The sequence below is a fragment of the Neofelis nebulosa genome, chromosome 2 (assembly GCF_028018385.1).
Source record: "Neofelis nebulosa isolate mNeoNeb1 chromosome 2, mNeoNeb1.pri, whole genome shotgun sequence".
NCBI classification, from domain to species: domain Eukaryota; kingdom Metazoa; phylum Chordata; class Mammalia; order Carnivora; family Felidae; genus Neofelis; species Neofelis nebulosa.
Window position 1 is genome coordinate 109,927,953 of NC_080783.1, and position 21,925 is coordinate 109,949,877.

Below are 21,925 nucleotides of genomic sequence, written 5' to 3' on the forward strand. Positions count from 1 at the left end.
GTGATCCAAATAAATCATACGACCTTTGTCCAAGCAATCCCTTTTTCTAAGAATCTTTTCCAAACATCAGCCCACGGATGGGGACAGCGCCCTTGAGGAGGGCCAGCCAGGCAGGGACTTCCCAGGCCAACGGTGCCCCTCAGCCCTGAGTGGCCACACAGCCATCGAGTGGCCAAGCAGCCTGCCAAGATTCAAACACTGGTCACTGGCCCTAACAGTGCCCTGCAGGCCATCCTGTCACATCTTGGAGTTTTTCAGTCCTCACCCAGGGGAATTCTCCACCACAACCTCTGAGTCTGATAGCTGCAGATGGAAACAGAAACACAGAAAATGTGATTCTTGCGCAGGAAAGTTGGAACAGAGAAGAGTTCAGACGTGGGCGGGTGTGTGTGTGTTTAAAAAAAAAAAAAAAAAAAGGGTGGAAACCCCACCAGCCAAGTCTGCAGAAAAAAAATAAATGCAGTCTGCCTATCTGGGGCCGGAGCCCCTCCCCTCGGGCCGCCGGAGACCGTGACACAGGTGCCGCTTCCTCCCGGCTGCTGAGGGTCAGAAGCAGGCCCGCGCGCCCCTCGCCACCGCTCGGCTTCTCCGTGCCCCTGGCCCGACCGGCGCCCCGCACCCGCTGGCGATGAGCAGTCTCAACAGCACGTCGCCGCCCGACCAAGGTGAGTGCCCGCCGACGCCCCGCGGGGTTGCGCCCCAAGCCCCCGGGTCCTGCCGCTCCGTTCGTGCCTCTGTGCGGTGGCCGCGCGTATCCGCCGCGGGAACTTGCCCCAGGCCGGGAAGTAAGGAACCCCTGCGCGGAGGGAGGGGACAACGCCCGCCCTGTGGCTCGGCCGCCCCGGGACGTGGGGGCAGATTCCGAGTAAACTTCAGGAAACTCAGCCGGTGCCCTGACTCCTCTCTGGGGCGGCGGGAGGGACGTGCACGCGGCGGGGGCATCTCTGGCCTTGACCCCCAGGGCGTTGTAATTCCTCTTTCTTGTTAAGAAGGCACATGCTTTCCTGCTGACGGGAAAGAGAAATCGGATACCCCGAGCTTCTCTGTAAAGGGTGTTGGGGGACCTGGCCTGGCCTCCCCCACCCCTCCTCTGCCAATGGGCTTTTGCAGTAACAATATCAACAACAACAAAAACTTAAAATTTTCTTCTTAAAAAAGTGAATGTTTATCCCTCTTATCCCCAACTCTGCCCAGGTCTGCTCATTAGAAACTGTCAGAGGAGAGACATTCTGAGTCAGTGGTGTCATCCTGTTAAATAATTAATGTGATAATAGGGGTACTGGGGACACCCGCTCCTTTACAAGTCTTTAACATCCAGGTGGTTCTGTGGCCTCACCAGCAGAACTGGAGCATAGTCTACTGTGGCTAGGTCTGTGGTTGTGCACTATGTGCCTGTGTGTGTGTGGCCACTGGCATGCTTGTTTGGGGGTGAGTGGGGACAGGAGTCCTGGGGGGAGGGCCCCTCCGCCTACATTGGCATCAGGCGTGCCACTGATTAGCCAGGGGCCTGAGGCAAGCCAGCCTCTGTCTTAGCTCCAGCACTGTCCTCATCATCCGTGAAATGGGAACATAGGATATTCTTCTTTGGGTCCTGGGAAGGAAGCTCTGTGTAAAGGTCCCAGCATGGAGATGGACCGCTAAGGGCCCCATAAATGTCAGTCATCTTCATTTTTCATTTTACAGGAGACTGGATCTGGGAGCTCATATTGGCTCCTGTTTACGTGTGTCCGTGAGTGTGAGAGTCAGACACTAGTGTGTGTGTGTGTGTGTGTGTGTGTGTGTGTGTGTGTGTGTTGGGGCCAGGGGTGAAGGGCAAAGCCACTGAGGAAGTGCAGGCAGGCTGCCACTCCCCCTTCTGGAGAGGCTGGCTTCCTCCCCAGGAGCCCTGCCCCGCCCCCTCCCTTAAGCAGTTCTCTAGGCTTCAAGTTTCAGACCATGACCAATGGCTGCAAACACTTCCCTTCTGGAGCTCAGAAGGATGCAGCCATCACTTGCATGCCATTCTAGATTACCCTTAGGACTCCATTTATGGCAGGCTCTTTGCCGTGAGAGAACTGTGGGGCCCTCTCTCTTGCTGCTAACTCAGGCAGGATGTGTCTATATCCTGTGTCAGTTTATATCACTACTTCTCAGAACCAGAGGTTAGGAGAGGACCGCTTGGGCTCCGCCAGGCCTGTCCCCTACCCTCTGGCCTCAGCCAACTCCCGTAAGCCAGAGTGCCACAGTTACTGCGTAGGAGTCATGTGCAGAAATCCATTGCCTTGCCCTTGGATGGAAGGGGTGATTGCTCAGTGAGGAGATGGTCAGGTTTGTCGACTTTATTCAGAATTCACTGCCTCCGGCAGAAGCGGAAAGGGTTGCATTAAGTGCCAAGTGAAATTCCATCTCAGACGTTGCCCAACAGCTCCAGATATATCCATGGCAGGAGGAGTCACAAGGCATTGGCACAATCAGCAGCTGGACCTTTCCAAGGGTGTCTGGGGTTGGGCAATTATTCCTGGGTGTTTGGGCAACAGAGGGGTATGGGGTAAGAGGCATTCTGTGTTTGCAATGGAAACACGTGAGCCCATCGATAACCAGGAGGAAGAGGCAGTGCAGGGAGGTTGGCACCCCAGATCAGTTTCCCTCTTTGCATGGCAGATATTCATATATCAAATGGCCTTCTGCAGCCCCAACCAAAACACCTTCCAGAGACTGTGTGGCCACAGTGAGCCCAGCAAGCTCAAACTAAGAACAAATTTGAACAATAAATCAAGAGTAAATAATAGGAAAGAGAAAGATACCATCCCACCTCCAGAGCAATTTATCAATTTGTGAGAATCCTTCTAAAGTGTTATGTGTATACACAGCTACTTTCTGTTTTACAAAATAAAACTCACTTTATATATTCTCCTTCATCTTGCTTTTTTCTCATAAGAATATATGTTGAAGATTATACTTCATCGTCAAATATAGACTAACTCATTCTTCTCAGGGCATTGTATGAATATATAAATAAATTGGTTATTTTATTTAACCAGTTCCTACACCAATGGGCATTTAGGTTATGGACAATCTTTATTTGATTAAAAAAAAAAAACAGACACAGTGCAGCCATGACAACCCTTGTAAGCAGGCTTTATGTATTTACACCAATAGGTATAAATACATGTGTTTGTATAAATTTCGGGCAAATGCCCTCACACAAAAATTTGATTTGGGACAAAGAGTGTGAACATTCAAAATGTTGTAGATACTAAAAAAAAAATGCCCTCTAAAAAGTCACATGAATTTCTAATACCCACCAGTAGCCCATGAAAGTCATTATTCCCCGCCCCCCATTCACCCTGTGTGGTTTACCTCTTAGCCAATCTAGTAAGTGAAACAGGTTGCCATTTTTGAACGTGCCTCTGTAATTCTAAGTGAGGTTCTGCATGTTTTCATATCTCCATACTGGATTTGATCCCACCTCCAATACCTGTGGGCTTTGAGGAGGTACACACTATAGCAGAGCCTCAGTTTTCTCATCTGTGAGTGGGAATAATAACAGTGGCTTCGCAGGGGTCACGTGATGAATGAAAGAATAAGGGTTTGGCATCATGCCCAAGAATGGTGGTGACTGTGGCTGCTGTTGTGAACAGAATTTATCACAGTAGACCTGACCTGCGAGTGCTGGTAATCTCCAAAGTCTCCTTTACAGACAGTTGCTGTTTTGGCTTCTGATAACATAACAAGGATATCAGTACCCACGTGCTGAGCCTTGTGGTAGGGCCTTGCATGGGTCACCTTTCCATAGCCTGGTCTCATGGGCATTTTCTTACCTGTTTTGCAGATGAAACACTGCAGGCTTGGGGGACGATGTACCCCAGGCCCCCCAGGCACTGAGGAGGGCACAGCCAGGCTATGGACACAGGCTTTCAGACCCGAGAGCCAGCAGGGTCCAGCCTGAGGGGTGTGTGCAGGCAGGGCACTGTGGGGGCTGTGCCTGGGAAATCACCACTGTAGCTTTGCACACAGAGGAACTGTGTGTGGCACGGGCGCTGAGAACCTGCCAACCAGGCACAGTTCCTCGGCCGAGCCTGTGTTCTAACCACAGTCTATGACCTCAGTCTACCACTGCCTACTGTAGTTCCCTGTTCTGTGGTTGGGCCCAACCCACACCAGGCCAGCTGCTGCCCTTCACCCTGCCTTCCACAGCCTGCTGAGGCTGTCCCCTGGAGCCTTTTCCTGTGGACTCTCCTGATGCCCAGACTGCCCTGCCTCTCTAGCTTCATTTCCAGGGCTCTCTGGGTATCCCCACCACACATGTACCCATGCCCATTCACACGCACATTCACACCCACATACACACACACAGCCTGCCTGCCTGCCTCACTCCTGTTCATCCAATAAAGCCAAGTTTATGACCCCCAACCTCCCTGGGCCTTCCCTGAACACTAGAAGACCACCCACCGTGGCCCTGGGGACACTGTAGCCACCCCCCAAATTCCTGGATCTGTCTGTTTCCTGGAAATTCTGACCTCCTAAGGGGCTCCATGACCTTACCCACTCCCTCCTTGAGGCCTGGTCCAGAGAGGTGAATGCTCCCAGGTCTGCATCCATTCCACACGCTGAAATTGCCTTTTAAAAATCATAGGGGCTCCTGGGTGGCTCAATCAGTTATGTGACAGACTTTGGCTCAGGTCATGATCTCACCTTCTGTGAGTTCAAGCCCCGCGTCGGGCTCTGTGCTGACGGCTCTGAGCCTGGAGCCTGCTTCTGATTCTCTGTCTCCCTCTCTCTCTGCTCCTCCCCCACTCATGTTCTGTCTCTCTCAAAAATGAATAAACATTAAAAAAAAAAAATCATTCACTCAATAGCTCCTAGTCCAGCACTTGGCATATACATGGAGGTCAGTGACTAATAAGTTAAAATGGACAGAAAGTCAAAACGAAACAAACTCTAAGAACAGGACTGCTGGGCCCTGGCACTCACCGCCTGGCTCTTTCGCACTCCTGCACTGATTCTCACCTCCTGTTCTCCCCCGACACCCCAACACCTTGCCTAGGGTTTTCTCCACATCTCTCTGTCATCTGAACTTCCGAGGCAGTGCTGGCTCCTGCCTTTAGTTAGTACGCATTTTCACTCTTGCACATTCTTCCAGAACAAATAGCGTGCAAAAGTGTAGCCAATGGCAGATGCTGACAAGAGCGGTTTTCCTCTCGTGCCAGCAGGCGCTGAGCCCAGGACACTGGATTCCATCACAGGTCAGGCGGGCGTGGCAGGCTCTTTGCATGACTCCCTCAGAGAGCCTGCAAGGTTGTCACCACTGCGCACACAGCCCCTGTGGCTCCAGCCACAGTGGCCCAGCGGCCCGGCACAGCGGTCTGAGCCCTTCCTCCCCGCCAGGCATCTTTACCCCTCTTGTTGGTAACTCTGACACTGACCGGTTGCTGGAGGCTCAGTGTGGACCACTCTGAGAAGTAGAAACTCCAGGGGGACCCGGTCAGAGGGAGCCCCCACAATTACCTCCAAGAGCGCGACCTGGTTCCCACAGGAAAGAGAGGAAACTTCCCTCAAGCTTCTAGCCGGGGAAGGGAAAGGTTCACATTTTGATATCGACCAGAGCACCTGTTGTTAACAAGGCCTCCCTCAGCAGAAGCTACGGCTAACTCTTGAACACCAGGGCTTTGAACTGCGTGGGGCCACTGTTACATGGATTTTTTTTCAATAAATACAGTACACGCTGTAAATGCGTTTTCTCCTACTTATGATTCTCTTAATAACCTTTTCCTTCCTCTAACTTTCTTTGTTGTGAGGAAACACTACATAAGCCATATAACATAACAAAATCTGTGTCAATGGACTGTTGAGGTTATTGGTAAGGCCTCTGGTGAACAGTTAAGTTTTGGGGGGAGTCCAAAGTTACATATGGATTTTCACCTGTGTGCGGGGTCAGCACCTCTCACCCCCTACGTTGTTCAAAGGTCAGCTAACCCCCCAGAGGTATCATTAGAACCTATCTGACCTGGAGGAAGGGACATAACCAACACCAGCCCACCCCACCCATCCTGTCCCACCTGAAGGGTGAAAAAAGAATGAGAAACACTTGTGAAGTTCACGGTCCAGAGGCACAGGCTCCTACTCACAGAACCGTGGGCCACTTCCTCTGCCCCACCCCACCACGCTGTCACTGCGGTTCCTTCTACCCAATAGGTCATGCCCGACTGTCAACAAAATTACAAGACCCACTAAAAGGCAAATAATACAAATTGAAGAGACAGAGCAAGCCTCAGAACCAGACGTGGCAGGGATGTTGGAAGCTGACCCGCACGTCACTTGCAGAGCCCGTGTCCCCTTCACCTGCACACAAGGCATGTTTTTAAGAGGGGTACAAGCATACAGCCGCCCAGCTGACCCCAGGCCGAGCCCTGCCATTTCTCCCCCTTGGAAAAATTTTCTCCTGGAGTGGAGAAGCTTTGCGTTTTAGCCGTGGGCACATATATTCTCACCAGAGTCTTAGAGTGAAGGACATTACCGTTTGCTAAATCAAACCCAGGTAATGCAGTCATGCCTGCCTGCCTTTTGTGTTGGGCCCCTGTCTGTGATTTCTGCATTCACCAGGCAGCATGGCCCACTGGCTATGACATGGTACTTGCTCCTGAGAGGCTCACCAGACTCCAGGACCTTGCACGCCACCTTCAGCCAGTGGAGGCTTCGCGTTCAGGTCCCCCTTCTGCACTTTTGAAAACCGTTTGACTAAATTCACTTTGTACCAATTTGCTGGTGATGAAGAGGTCAGACTGAAGAGGTCAGAGGTTTGAATCTGAACCCATTCTGACCTGCCTGTGGCTTTGAACGTGTCGCTGGGCTCCCTGCGTCCAAGTTCTTCCTCCAGGACAGTGCTGGCTTTGTCCTATACAGTCGCACAGGACCCCCACCCTCAGAGGGCCCCACACTCTCAATGCTCTGCAGTCACTCCCTTGAAATTCTTCGCTTTTGTAAAGGGGCCCCTGTTTTCAATTCGCACTGGGCCCCACAAATTCTATAGCCAGTCTTGAGCCACTAAATGGGGATAATAATAATTTCTACCTCAGGCGTTTGTTCTGAGGATTAAATGTATTAGCCTAGATAAAATTCCTCCCGTAGCACCTGGTGCATGTTAATCACTGCCACTTACTGAGTGCTTGAGTGTGTTGTAAATGAATGCTGGCTCACTCCCCCTGCCCAGCTCCCTCCACGCTCCTCAGTCTCTGTCCAGGTTTGCCCATTTGCTGTTCAAAATAGTACCTGAGGCCAAGATAGCAGAGTCTGCCCAGGTCTGTAGGGCCTGGTTGAGGACCTCTCCAACAGCTCTGGCAAGCTGCTCCCTCCCGAGCTGTGAGTGAATCAGAGGGGGTGCAGTAGGGGGAAGGTAGCCCAGAGAGGGTGTGCAGACCACTGTGACCTCAACACCAGCTGTGGCCTCAGCAATGGGTTTCCTTACATGGTGCCTGGTGGACCCTCCTTGTTCCATTAGCCTCATCTGAACACCAGCCCCTGAACAGTAGGGGCTCAGCTGTCCTGTTCTCCATGGGGAAGAGTAGACTCCTAAAAACACTGAATGAATGAATGAAAAGGTCTAGCCCATGCAGGCCAAGCCTGATGTACACAAAGTGCAGTGGGTCCCAGTACTCACCTCCCCACCCCCACCCCCTAAAGTGGCCTCCGAGCTCCTCTTGGTTGAGCCCACTGGCTTGTCCCAGCCCTGCACTCCTTACGCACCCTAACCTGTGTTACCCCCCTACCCATCTCACCCACCACCTCTCAGTGCCTTCTCTCCTGGCTCCCTTCTCTTTTTCTTCAGTGCTGCCATTTGTGTGGGTTCACAGCCAGGACTCTGCCAGGTGCTCCTTAATGCCCGGGCTCCCCTCTCTCCTGGGAGGGCTCCCCTTGTCCAGCCTACAGCCCACCCCTGAACTCCTGCAGGGGACCTGAGCCTTGTTTCCTCTGAGACGGGCTTGTCATTTGAATTGCCATCCTTCCACTTCTACCAAAATTCTCGTTTTAGTGAATTAATTTCAGCTATGGCTGACAATCCTGAGTGATCTTTTTTTTTTTTTTTATTTCACAATCTCTTTTTTTTTCCCTCTTGTTACAAACTCTAAATTATCCTTACTCACTGTCCTCTTATGGTGATGGTCTCCCTGACTCAAAGGACAGAAAGTAGACTTCACTTCCCATATGCTATCTCATTTTGCCTTGTAGCCACCCTAACTAAGGGAGGTATTTTTATCTCCATCTTGCATATGATGGCACTGAAACCTAAGAGGCAACCAACGTGGCTTGCGGAGAGAGCCACAGCCAACCCCTCACACTCAGGCTCACATACGGTGGATTCAGGCTCACGTTCAGCGAGTTTTTCTAGGAAGGCTCAGCCAGGACCAACCCACACAGCAGGCAAGTGCTTAGAACCCAGGGTGCTTTTAGATATCCACAAAAATTTACATTTCTTTTACAATGAAAAGGAAGAAAGGGGTGCCTGGGTGGTTCAGTCAGTTAAGCATCTGACTCTTGATTTTGGCTCTGATCGTGCATGATCTCCCAGTTCATGAGTTTGAATCCTGCATCAGGCTCTGGGCTGACAGTGCTGAGCCTGCTTGGGATTCTGTCTCCCTTTCTCTCTTCCCCTCCCCTACTTGCTCTCTCTCTCTCTGTCTCTCTCAAAATAAATAAGTAAACATTTAAGAAATTTTAAAAAGAAAAGGAAAAAATGAACTTTTGAGACTAAACATTACATTTGTCTTTATACCTATGCCACTGTAAAATACAGCTTTTGGTATTTTGGGGGAGAAGGGACCCATAAACATAAAGCACCGAGGTCCAAAACGGTCACCCTGCAGCCCTGCCTGGCTCAGCACAGCTGAGGCCAAGGGACCGGGTGCCTGCCTGCTGCTCCCTGCACTGCCGTTCTCCCCGCTGGACGCTGCCCTGCTCCCAGCACTGTGACCCCTGCTCCCAGCACTGTGACCCCTCTGCGCACCTGTCCTGCCTCAAATCCTCACACTTTTTTCCCCTGGCGGTCCTGCCTAACCCAGCAGAGCCCTGGGGGCTGCGCAGCGGTAGTGGCTGCTTCTGGGCCTGCCCTGTACCCCAGCCTTCAGGAGATTTAGAGTCAAAAGTAAATGCTTGAGGGAACCTAGGTCTCTCTCTCTCTGTCTCTCTTTCCCACCCCAACCCCCATCTCTCTATCTTTCTCTTACTCTCTTGGCTATTTAAGCCATGAAATTAGGTTGTTCTCCACTTTAAAAAGTTTTGAAAAGAATAAGTTTTCTTTGCCCTGTTTCACTATAACAGAAACAATCACGTTCGCTGGAGAACTATGTGTATGACCAAGAGGAAAGGTATAGGACGACTGTCTCTAGAGCGGAGGTGACTTGGAGATGCCTGTGTGGCAGGCAGGTGACAGCTGGAAGGCAGTTTCAGAGAGAGATCTGGGCAAAGATAAAGACGGCCTGGGGGCCCTAGTGAGGAGCTGGGGGCTGTGAAGAGCCTGCTGGGGCTGCACGGACCACCCCAGACAACGTGGGTCTTCACACAGGCACAAAGGGGCCGGGGGCGGGGGGGGGGGGCGGCGGGGGGAGGGGGGGGAGAGCATTTTGCTCCATGCTGTCTCTGTTCCCCTCCAGACCCAGCGATGATATACGGGGTACCTTGTTTCATCCTGAAGGCGTTGCACACACGTAGATGTTGTTTGTTCCAGTTTAGGAATACGGAAACTGAGTTTTAAAAAGTCGTGTCCCCAGGCCCTCGCCATGCACCACAGGCACTGTCCAGCCTTGAGCTCCGTGTGTCTCCCTCTGCCTCTTGGATGTGGCTCCCCGCCAGGGCAGAAGGGGGGCTGCCCGTGACCCTGTGCCCTTCTGCTCAGCTCTATGCAGCTCCGAGGTCACTATCAGAAAAAAAAGGCCTTTTTTTTTTATCCACCCACCCCAGGCCACTTGTGCTCAGCTCTAACCTCCTCTGACGGCCCACACCTGCCAGCCCAGCAGCTGCTAATGAAATGCCCGCAGTGGCACACAAGGGCCGGGCTGTGGCTGTGAGTGCCTTGCCAGCCAAGGCCAGCCCACACACAGGTCTCGCTTTCCCCCAGGGAAGCAGTGGGCAGCTGCCTCTCAGGTTCACTGCAAGGACACTGGGAGAGAATGAAGCCCCCACCAATTCTTCACCAATTCCTGGGATGCCTCCACCACAGAACCACCCCTGGGCTGGCAGCTTTGTCTTCTGTTAAGATACTAGCAGCCACAGGACCTTTCCTGCATTGTGTGGTACTTTGCCAGGCACTTTCAAATCTGTTCCCCTTCTTCATTCAAGAGAGACTGTTCTCCCTCTCTGTGAGGAAACAAAGTAAACCTCGGAGAAGTCAAGTGACTTTTAAGAGTTCCCACAGCCAAGGGTAGTAGATGGAACAAGGCTGTGACGCAGGCTGAATCTTCTGGGGGTGTGTTGTTTGTGCCACAGAAACTCATTCATCAGGTTCTGAAGGGGGTGATAGGATGCAAGGACTGCAGGGTCACCGAAAGGGAGACACTTTGACACTGACCCTACATTCTCCTGTATATCCACATGTACACACATGCACAAGCACACACACACACACACACACACACGCACACTCACGTACACATGTGCATGAACAGGTGCACACACATACACACACACACACACACAGTCCTTACCACTTCCTTGTAGTCATCAGCAACAGACTGGTGTCACCCCCAGGTTCAAGGTGGGGCGGAGCTCTTTTGGGTTCTAGTTTGGCCTGGGGCAGCGTGGACAGGCGTTTAGTCTATGGGTCCTATGACCTCACAGAGACAGCTGGAGACAAATGTGAGAAGTGCTGTCTACAAGCATCTTTGGCCTTGGGCATGCTTTTGAAACTATTTCCTCTTCCACTAGTTTTCAGACAGCGTCCCATTTCTCTGCCTTGGTCTGGTATCCCTGCAGTACATCTGAATATCAGCGGTCTGTTCTGTCTGTGATCTCTTTTGAGGTCAGTGTGATGTCCAGGCCAGATCCCCTTTACCACCACCCACCCCCCATTGTGGCAGACAGGGACACACAGGTCTGAAGAAGGCAGCAAGGTTGTTTTGGTTATTTGGGATTTGGACTCAGCATTGCCTCTCCCCATTGAACCCATCCCAAGTCTATTAACAAAGGCAACAGTCTATTAGTAAGTCCATTAATAAAGACAGCCTTCTCTCTGGTGGGTTATCTATGCAGCCCATACATGTACCAGTAGTTAAATTTAGGGCTGGTTTCCAGATTTGATCCTTACACACACCCTCTTCACCCCCAGTCTATCACATGATCTGGATCATGTCTTCAGGGATCCCTTGGGTAGCCGGTGACACAAGCCATGAGCCTTCTGGTGAATCCAGTCCAGAGCACAATCTTCAGATCACCATAATCAAATCTGATGCACTTTGATTCTGATCCAATGAGCACCACCGTGCAAGGGGCCACACAGGAGACACAGGGGACCCTGTCTTCAAACGGTCTTCAGCCTCACTGGGGAAGCAAGACCCAGGAACATCAGAGGGCAAAGGAATTCAGAACACCCTTCAGGTTCATGCAACTGTGCAAGTCCCCTCTGGAATAAAGGCCATGTATCCCTGAAATTCCAAAAGAAGTAGCTTCTCACCTCGGGTCTCCACTCCAAACACACACACACACACACACACACACACACACACACACACACAGAGACACACACAAAATGGTGTCACAACTATAAATCTTCATTGCAGTTATTTTCAGCAGAAAGGACATTCCCCCAAAATAAATTATCAGATAAAGTCTAGAAATACAAAAGAGATAAAAGTTTATTTGATGTCTGTTGACTTGAGGAGAAGAAGTGAGTGACCACACTCCAGGGGCCCCTTGTAATGGTTCACTCTCAAGTTATCACTGGACACCGAGGGCTTTGTGAAACCCAGTCTGCAAATTCCTCCTGCCTGGTGCCAAAGCCATAATGGTTCACTGATGTCCAGTCACTGTTGGTTGTCAGTGATGATACCTGGGAGCTTGGATCTCAGAGGATCTTTCCATCGTGGATGTTTCCATCACATAAAGCCAGAAAATGCTCTCACTGTGGTTAAATGTTTGCCTATGGCCAGATTGTAATGGATGCCTAGCTGTCAATCACTTTACCAATGAATTCCATGGGGACAGTTCTTACCAACTTCAGGACCACTATGCTCAGACTCCATGAAGAAAACCTGGAAAGTGGGAAGGGAAATTGGATGGAAGAGTCCATTATGAAAGCGATTTATGCACAAATTTTTACCAACCACCATATACATTCCTGGTTCTTCAATAGAAACACACATCTTGTCACCTGTCCTAGGGATTAAGGAGGAAACAGATAAAGTATAAGACAATATCCCTGCCCTCAAAGTATTTTTGGGTTTGTTGGAGCAAACAGACACACATCATAATAGGAATAAAAAGCGACCCATCCTCCAGGGGGAAATTTCTTATCACATAAATTCAGGTTGCAAACCAAATTGCCTATATCTTGTGATTATTCACTGAAATAGCTAAATATATATCAAGATATTTAAAGAGTAACTTAAAGTAATATAGCCCTCAGATGTAAATTATGACCTAATATTAGCTAATATTGGTAGGTAATATTAAATTATGATGAATTTCTACTTAACCAGATAGAGTTTTATCTCGGGTTAAGATTTTGTGCTTGAAAAAACAAGTTGTCAATGATCAACATTGATTCTTGAGAATGTTCTAACTTCGGGGAATGACTTTGGGAAAGATACATTGCAAGGATGTAAAAAGGAAAACTGGTGCAAATGTATGCGGTCCCCACGATGTGCAGGGATGATCTGACCTGTCAGAAGAGCTGAGAAAATGTTCACTGGTCATACTCACCAGTAGCCATCATCCTCACCATCACTGTGAGGTTAGTGCTGTGGGTGACACCCCCATCTTCAGGATGCAAGACATTGACGTGAGTGGTAGGGCTGTGATTTGAACGCGAGGGGTGGACCCCTGGGCTGTCTTTTAACCCATGTGCACTGCCACCATCGGTGGGTGCAGAAAATGGGGAGTTTGCAAGGAGAACAAAGTTTTCTTTCATAGGAGGAGGGAAAGAAAGTTGGTTCCAAAGGATTTTTTAATTACATTTCTGGATGTGGGTCTCTGGTAATTACCCCAGGTCATCTCCTATTTAAGAATCATGGAGCTTCCGAAAAGACCTTTCAGAATGTGCTATTTTTAAACAACTCATTTGAGTGAAGTGACGTTTGTCACTCACTGAAAAAGCAAACAACTCTGGGAAAAGTCAAAATATGTCTTGGAGGACAGGGCAGTCAAAGGGGGAGGAATCCACAGTTTTCCTTCAAATTTCAGAGCTCTGAGGCTGTGTTTCCCATTCTTGAGCCCTTCTGGGCCATTTGTTTCCTGAGGCTTTGGTCTCGCCTATTTTCCCTGTTCTTCCTTTTGTTTCCAGGGTGGTGCTTCTGGGGCAAGCCAACTCTGAGATTCCACTGCCTTGGAGGCACAATTATCTGAGTTCCTGGCTTTATCTTGCCCTCCTTGTCCAGGGGCTGTGGAAACAGAAGGCTGACTGTCTAGGCAGATAAAAGGCTGACCTCCCACTGCCCTGCCTCCTGCCCACCCCCACCCCCACCGGGGTCCCTCATGGTTTTCCTTTGAGCTCCTATGAGAGGGCCCTCCCCAAGGGGGAATGAGTGCTTGGCAGCATTCTCCTCTGCTCAGTTCATGATGTCTCTCTCTGAGCCGACAACCCCCTACTCAGGGATGTTCGGACTGCAGCAGGCCACTGCCTGGGCCTCCTCTGGCCTCCCTCGACCCAGCCCTTAGAATGTAGCCAGGCTGTGGCCATTTCTCTTCTTCTGGGACCCAACACCCTGGGAGCTCAGGACTCCCTGGAGAGTCCCTATGTGACAGGGCTGGGACAATCAGTGCAGTTGACCAGAGAAGGTACACAGGGCCAAATCAGAGAGGCCCAGGCCACTGCCCTCACCAGCAATGATGGCTTCAACCCCATGCAAGGTTTAACTCAGAGGCAGGACCCCACCCCACCCATGCCACCTTGTCAGCTACTGTCGGCTCCACCACTAAGCAGTGAGGATGACTTTGGGATAGTCACCTCGCCCCCTTTGGCTTCCGTGTCCCTGATGCTTATGTCCTCACAACTTCATGGGATGTCCAGGATGCAATGAGCCCCAGGTGCCACCAAACTCTGCAATCTGTGGAAGCAGCCATGGCAGTGAACAGAGGGCCTGCATTCGAACAGCTGAGCATTGCACAGGTTAAAGTTCACGCCTCAGGTGTGACAGACCTGGGTTCAAGGTGCAACTGGGTCACTCGATAGCTTCCTCCCTGTGGGCACCTTAAATGAGAAGATGTGGGTAAAGGCCCAGGCCAAGGGTGGGACAAATTCTTGATAAATATTAGCCTGAGTGGAAAGAGAGAGACTTAGTGACACAGACTTTAAACCAAGGGTCTGCAAATTAAGGCCCATGGCACAAATCCAGCCTGCCACCTGCTTTTATAATTAAAGTTTTATTGGAACACAGCTGCACCCATTCATTGATATAGTGTCCATAGCTGCTTTGTTGTAACAGAGACCATATGGCCCTCAAAGCCTGAACTGTTTACTACCTGGCCCTTTATCAAAAAAAAAGTTTGCTGACTCCTGACTTAAACCAACAGAAAAATCTCTAATGGCTCAACTTCCAGGCCTAGAGCCCACCTGGGTCCCATTGCCCCTCTTTCTGACAAGAACCCATGGAAGAAAGACCAGTGCTGAAGGTCAAGGACCAGACATCAGCCAGGAAGGCTCAAATGGGCCAGGCTGGGGACACACAAAGTGCCTTGGTTCCCATCACTTGATCTACCAATGCCCAGGCCACCAAGGAGAGGGCCTTTGTTATAGTCTTTACTTTCTCTTGTCCTCCAATCATCTACCTGTCAGTACAGGCACTCAGAGCTCTGCTGCTGCCCTGCAGAAAATCCTCACCTTACCTTGACAGGGGTGGGAGGAAAGGCAAAATATCAGACAGGGCCCCCTGGACCTACAGCGAAGGAGGGCCAGCCAGCTCACCTCCTAAGTTCAGAAAACAGTGCTTCTCACCCAGGGCCCAGGCAAGGGAGAGGGACACCTCTCAATTTGGGCAGGAGTTGGGCCAAGTAGATTGCCTTCTGACCTTACTGAAACCTCCTACCCCTTTGGGGGGTTATCCTGTCACCCCTCTTTTCAGATTTGGAGCTGGATGCTCAGAAGCGTGTCCACATTTGACCAGTTATAAAATGGTGGATCCCTGAGTCTTCACCCATCTTCTCCTGTGCCACCTACACTAGTTAGCTAGTAGGCCAGGAGTCACATTCCATGACCATGTAGTGAGGACCAACTGTGTGCCAGGCCCTACTTGAGGTTCTGGGGAAATGACAGTGAACAAACCAGCAGTAATCCCAAAAGGGAGTTCATATTCTATTGGTGTTGGACAGGTAGACACCAGACACATGGGGATAATGCCCAGTACATCAGATAGTGCTGAGTGCTAGAGAGGACAACCAAGCCAAGAAGGGATATAAGGAAGACCAAGGGATGAGGGAGGTACCATTTTAAAGACCATGGCCAGAGAAGTCTTCACTGGGAAAGATGATGTTTGAGAAAGACCTAAAGGAAAGCCAGTGAGTCAAACGGGAATATCTGAGAGAGGACATAATAGGCAGAGAGCACAGCAAGTGCAAAGGCCCTGAGGTAGGAGGAGGGCTGGTCTGATCAAGGAATAGCCAGGAGACAGTGTGACTGGGTAGGGGGAGGGGAGGGCAGGAAGTGGTCAGAAGGAGATGAAGTCAGACAGGTGAGGTGGCAGAGAGACAGTGGGACCATCTGTCAGCACCTGTTGTAGCAGCTGGAAGCCCACCATCCTCCTTAGTCTTGGGGCCTGAAAACCTCCTGATAGAATGCTCCAGACCCTAGGAAAGGAGCCATTGAGCACCTCAGCTAATGCTCCAGCAAAAGACTAAGGAGCAAGGCCCTGGGCGAGCCCTGGCAAGTGGTGAGAGTGAGCAGGAGGGAAGAAGGAGGTAAGGAACTTCTAAGGGGTGCCTGAAATACAAGAAAGTGGGAGACAGGAGGGACTGTACCAAGAGCTGCATTTGTCCTCAGCCGTCCTGAGAGGTGCCTTAGTGGAGTGCACAGGCACACGCACACCCTGAGAGGTGCCTTAGTGGAGTGCACAGGCACACGCACACCCAGGCCAGCTTCCAGAAGCCTCTCTGAAATTGCTAGTTGTGTCTGCTGGGTCTGAAGGTTTTTCTGCTGGATTGTGCTGGGCCCTACAGGGACTGAGTGTGAGTGCGGGGTGGCAGCGGGGGGCAGGCCCCATGCACCTGCAGTTCCCAGGGCACTAGGACCCCGGAGGAGCAGCTCAGAGCAGAAGGATGTGGATCAGCCCCACACCTGCAGCTCTGGGTCCACAGAAGCCCTGGGGGCAGCCACCCAGCAGAGAGCACAGAGCAGCAACCTTCTCCCCTGGGGTGGAGGGTCTGGCCTGGAAGGGGGTAGAGAAGACTACCCTGAAGGGGTGTGGACAAGGGTGGTCTGCCCTGCTGCTCCTGGGGTCCAGGCTGCCACCTTGCTGGGGAAGGACGTCGCTGCACCCTGTTCAGCCTCATCCAGTCTTTCCTGGCAGAATGAGAGCACAGCCCAGAATACAGGCTCCTTCTCCCTGAAATCAGAGAACTGAAGAGACAGCTCAGGCTCAGACAGCTCAGGTTAGAGCCCAGGATTCCACCACCTCAGGTTCTCCCAAGCACACCCCCACCACCCATGTGCAAGGTGCAAATTCATACAACTCCCTGCACCCCCGGAGGTCCGGTTCATAAGACCAGGAAAGATGTTGAGAGGCTATTTACACCTGCTTTATATTTGCATGCTTTTCTGTTGCGTCTGATGAGCAGTCCAGACAGCAGTTCAGTTAAGTGACCAAAGCCACTTGAACACGGACACAGGAGCTCATCCTGTGTGCCTCTTCTCCTCAGATAATATGATCCCAGTGCGAGAATCCAGTTTCTTTCTTTTTTTCTTTTTTTTAAGTTTATTTCTGAGACAGAGAGAGACAGAGCATGAGTTGAGGGAGGGGGATAAGAGAGGGAGACACAGAATCCAAATCAGGCTCCAGGCTCTGAGCTGTCAGCACAGAGCCCCAGGCAGGGCTCAAACTCATAGACCGCGAGATCATGACCTGAGCCGAAGCCAGATGCTCAACTGACTGAGCCACCCAGGCGCCCCTGAGAATCCAGTTTCTACTGGAGTGACTGACTTCTCACTTGCTCCACCCGAGGGCCTGTTGGAAGTCAGGCCACCTGGGCTGTACCTGGGCTGTACTCGGGATGGCTGGCACACACCAAAGCCATTCACATTTCCTACCTCACTCTGTCCTCACCCAACCTGGAACAGCGGAACGGGGAGGGCCAGAGAGGCTGTTGGCATTTACCGAGCTCTCTGTATGCCAGGGTGCCAGGGCGGACCATCCACGTGCCCACTGGAAAGGACAGTGCTGTTACACACTGCTCAGAAGAGAAGCCCGGGGTCCCCATACAAGTTGGTATCCTGAGTGTTCCTGGAAAAGATATAAAGTCTGTCCCAAGGGCGCACGGATAGCACAGGGCACAGCCAGCACTGTGATTCAGGTGTTACCTGATCCGCTAACCTCCTCCCTGGCCAGGCTCATGGGCGGGCAGGCAGTGTGCCGTCCTTATGACACCATGCACTTTATGTGCTACAGTTTCAAAGGGATAAATGCTTCATGCTTAAGCACTGTCTGCTCCCCCCAACACATACACACACACACACACACACACACACACACACACACAAGTCCAGGAGATCTGAAAGGCAGCACACACACCAGCACTGAGCTCAGGTCTCTGTGAGCTTGAGACCCGGTGTGCAGGAGGGTCCCCACTCACTCCAGCATGGGGAAGCCTGTGGTGCCTTGTCCTGAGTCCCCCTCCACCTGCATTTGACTGCATCTGAGTGCGAGCACATTATATTTCTTCCAGGGGCCTTTTTCTCTCCCCTTCACTTGCACAGAAGAGAATGGGGCCTCCACCCAGGCCTGCCTCAGATAGGACTCTGGGCGGGAAGAAAGCAGAGTTGAGCCTCTTATCAGGCAGCTGCAGTGAGACGAGATCCGGTGCCCCACCTGGCAGGCCTGGGGCTGATAAAGTGCATCTGGGCCCAGGCACTCACCAGCTGCTCTCTCAGACCTGTCCTCAGGGCCTAACTGCTCAGAAACAGGGCCAGTGAGACCCAGGAAGCTTCTTTCCGTTCTTCCCCAAAGCAGACTTCTGGTGGCCACAGGCAACAGGACCCGATAGGAAGCAATTGGGGGCAAAGGTTTGGCAAGGAGGGTCTATGGAGAAGGGGATGCTGGAGAGTTCTTGGGGACTTGGACATGGCAGCGGGAGTGGACACCTCTCCTGGACATACTCAGAGGACTTCTGTGGTTTGAGCCCCCTCAGGACCCCCTGGGAGGCACACAAGGGTTCCCATTTCTTTAATGTTTTGTTTATTTTTGAGAGAGAGAGAGAATGCGCAGGGGAGGGACAGAGAGGAGGACACAGGATCTGAAGCAGGCTCCATGCTGACAGCAGAGAGCCTGAGACGGGGCTCAAACTCACAAACCATGAGTTCATGACCTGAGCCAAAGTCGGACACTCAACCAACTGAGCCACCCAGGCGCTCTCTGTTCCCATTTTTTGGATCACTGAACCTAGGAGAGGGAAGGTGTTCAGGTACTTCGTTGACTGTGGTGTGGTCAGGTTGAAAGCCGGTTGGCTGACCCCAAAACCTCAGGTAGCCTCCCTCTTTCCTGGGAGCTCTGGTTTGAAGATCAAAGACTCATCCCACCACCCCTCACACACACACACACACGCACACACACACACACACACACACACGTGCGCACGCACACACATACACACACCTTCTGGATGACAGCCAATTTTACCTTCAAAAGTTAACTACTTTTCCTTTAGGCTGTTAAACTTCTCATCGTTGGGATAGGGCAGACTGGGTTAGCAGACTGTGATGTTCACCAAATTGTCTCTCTGGCCTTAGTTGTCCTGTCTGTAAAATGGGCTGGTCACCCCTGCCTCACAGAGCCGCTGTGTCCAGTGCCCTGCCAGGAGCACACAGGCTCCAGAGATGAAGGGCATATTGTGTCACTGGCTGCCAGGGTCCCATCCCCAGACTTAACACTACACTGGGAGACAGGGCCAGGGGCTTTCAGGGGTGGACAGCAGTAGACCTTTGGGCTTTGAATCCTGGTTCTGACTTCGGCAACTGAAAATGTCTCTGAGCCTCAGTCTTTTCATATATAAAGCAGGGATGGAATATAAAAATATATATTTTGGGGGCACCTGGGTGGTTCAGCCGGTTAAGAGTCCAACTTTGGCTCATGGTTTTCATGGTTTCGTGATTTCATGGTTCAAGAGTTCGAGCCCCACATCAGGCTCTGTGCTGACAGCTCAGAGCCTGGAGCCTGCTTCGCATTCTGTGTCTCCCTCTCTCTGCCCCTCCCCCTCCTCCCTCTCTCAAAACTAAACATTAAAAAATGCTTTAATAATAAAAAAATTAAAAATTAAAAAATATATTTCATATGTAAAGCAGGTTGTTTGGGGGAGTTCAGCTAATGAGAGATGCTCATGATTTATGTCTGTCCCATGACACGGTATTTTGAATGAGAGAAGCATCATGAGTGGCTGGAGGTACAGTTGAATTCCCAGCATGGAACAGACCATACAAAGCAGTGGCATGGGCCCAGCTGACTTCTAGCTGCCCTTTGCCCCAGGCTCTGATGCACACGGATACAAACAGAGTCTGAAGGACCCTCCAAGACAAGGCAGACACAGCGGCCTCTGTGTAGGTGGGTCAGGCAGGGCCTCCTGGCACCCTGGCCCAGTGACTAGAGGCTTCCCTGGAGGGGGCGGCCACCCAGAGGGGGCGGGCGGAATGAGAGCCTTCAGACCACCTGCCAGGACGGTTCATCACAGCAGACCTGATAGGAAAAGTGCGTCTCCTGACTCAAATCCCCAAATTGGGACCATACAGGTGGTATGCCCTGACATGGAGACTGAGCTCAAGGCCTGGGATTATAGCTGGACTGTGGAGAAATGAGCAAGTTTCGGACCCCAAGGCTGACAAAGCCTGACAAGCTAGAGAAAGGGCAGATCAAGGGCAAGGGCAGAAGGACTGACAGCATAAGGGAGGAACAAGGCAGGGACTCCTCTGATCTCTACCCTGGAACGAGCCAAACCATCACCAGACATCACTAGTGCTGAAGGATTAGTGTATGTAAAAAGTTCCCTGCACTGTGGGGCGCCTGGGTAGTTAAGCGTCCCACTCTTGATTTCAGCTCAGGTCATGATCCGAGGGTGGTGGGATTGAGCTCACGGGATCTTGGTTGGGATTCTGTCTCTCCATCTCTCTCTGCCCCTCCCATGCTTGTTCTCTCCCTCTCTTTCTCTCTCTCTCTCTCAAAATAAATTAAAAAAAACATTTTAAGAAAGTTCTCTACAGTGTGGAAAGATAGATGCAAGAGATGGTTTTACCACCTGGTACCTAGTAGGTGCTCAGTTAAGTTGGTTTAGCACACTCCTGCTTCCATTGCCTGCTGCATTTCGATGTGGTCTGCTGAGAGGAGCTTGCTCTCAGTAAGCTTTTGATGACCACCTACTTACGATGTGCAAGCCACCTTGCAAAATGCCAGGATACCGAGATGAAGTGGCATGGCCCTTCCTGCACCCCCAGAGTTATTTTGACATGCTTTGCGAGTCTGTCTGTAGTAACAGGAGGTCACTTCCACTGGGAGGTCAGGACAGACATCCTCCTTGATGGGTAGACATCCATTCACCAGGTAAGCTGGGTGGAGTGGACATTTCAGGCAGAGGGAACAGCATGAGCCAAAGTCTGGAGGTGTGGAATAGAATTAGAATCCGTGTTATGTACAGTAGGCTCACCTGGGACAAGTAGGAGGGATGTGAGCATGTGAGATAATAATGTAGGAATTCAGACTGGCTTGTGCCTGTTGTTTTGGGCTCAGGCCCAGGAGATCCCAGGGCTCTCCTCTGGGTGTATCCACCGTAGGAGACCCCCAGTCTACCTGGTAAGCTGACAAAGAACTAAACAGTCTGTGGAGCTGGCGTGCAATATTTGGGCCATACTTATTATACTAAAAAAATTGTTGCTTATCTAAAATTCAAATTTAACTGGTGCCCTGTATTTTGTCTGGCAACCCTAAGAGGGTGGGACCTGGACAAGAGAGTTTTTTAAATGGTGTTGTGTGGTTCTAATGTGCAGCCAGAGTTTAGAACCACCAACACACACTCAGTGCCCCAACTCCCAGGCCAGGTTGCCTGGGTGCAAAACCTTCTATGTGGATGGAGCCATCGTAATCTTCAAAAGCATCCTCATTTCAAGCAGTGTCGAGATCCCCTTGTCATTCATTCTTCCCATCCATACATGGATGCTTCGCGCAATAGTCAAAAACGTACTTTTTATGTAAATTTGAAAATCCGAAACACAGCCTAATATTTAATACTTTAAATGGTATATTTATTTGATAATAAGTTATGTTATGTAACTACAATATAATTATTGTGTGATTATGGAAGTTAGTCATTAAATGGATATATTTTAATACAAAATAATAAATCATTGTTCATAACCCTCCAACCTCTTCAATTACACTGTCTCCTTCATTTAACTTCTAATCATACTCCTGTCAGAATCTCAAACTCTCCAACCCTCAAGACTCCTAGCCTTGTCGACTGGGCCTTGCTAGCCCCTCATTTCACCTCCGTACCTCTCCGCTCATGTCCACTTCTCTCAGCCTTGTTGATCTCTCATTGTGTCATGCTGATTCTT

The 21,925-nt window shown here is 50.9% G+C and overlaps 1 protein-coding gene across 1 annotated transcript in view; it reads left to right on the forward strand.

Annotated features, from left to right (window-relative positions):
* The first annotated feature begins 255 nt into the window (after nt 1-255).
* The window catches only part of GYPC (glycophorin C (Gerbich blood group)), a 42,540-nt gene continuing 20,870 nt past the window's right edge, over nt 256-21,925 (forward strand). The window contains exon 1 of the mRNA XM_058715582.1: nt 256-665. Within this exon, the coding sequence (XP_058571565.1) occupies nt 629-665 (37 nt within the window). The 5' untranslated portion in view covers nt 256-628. The remainder of the gene's footprint in view (nt 666-21,925) is intronic.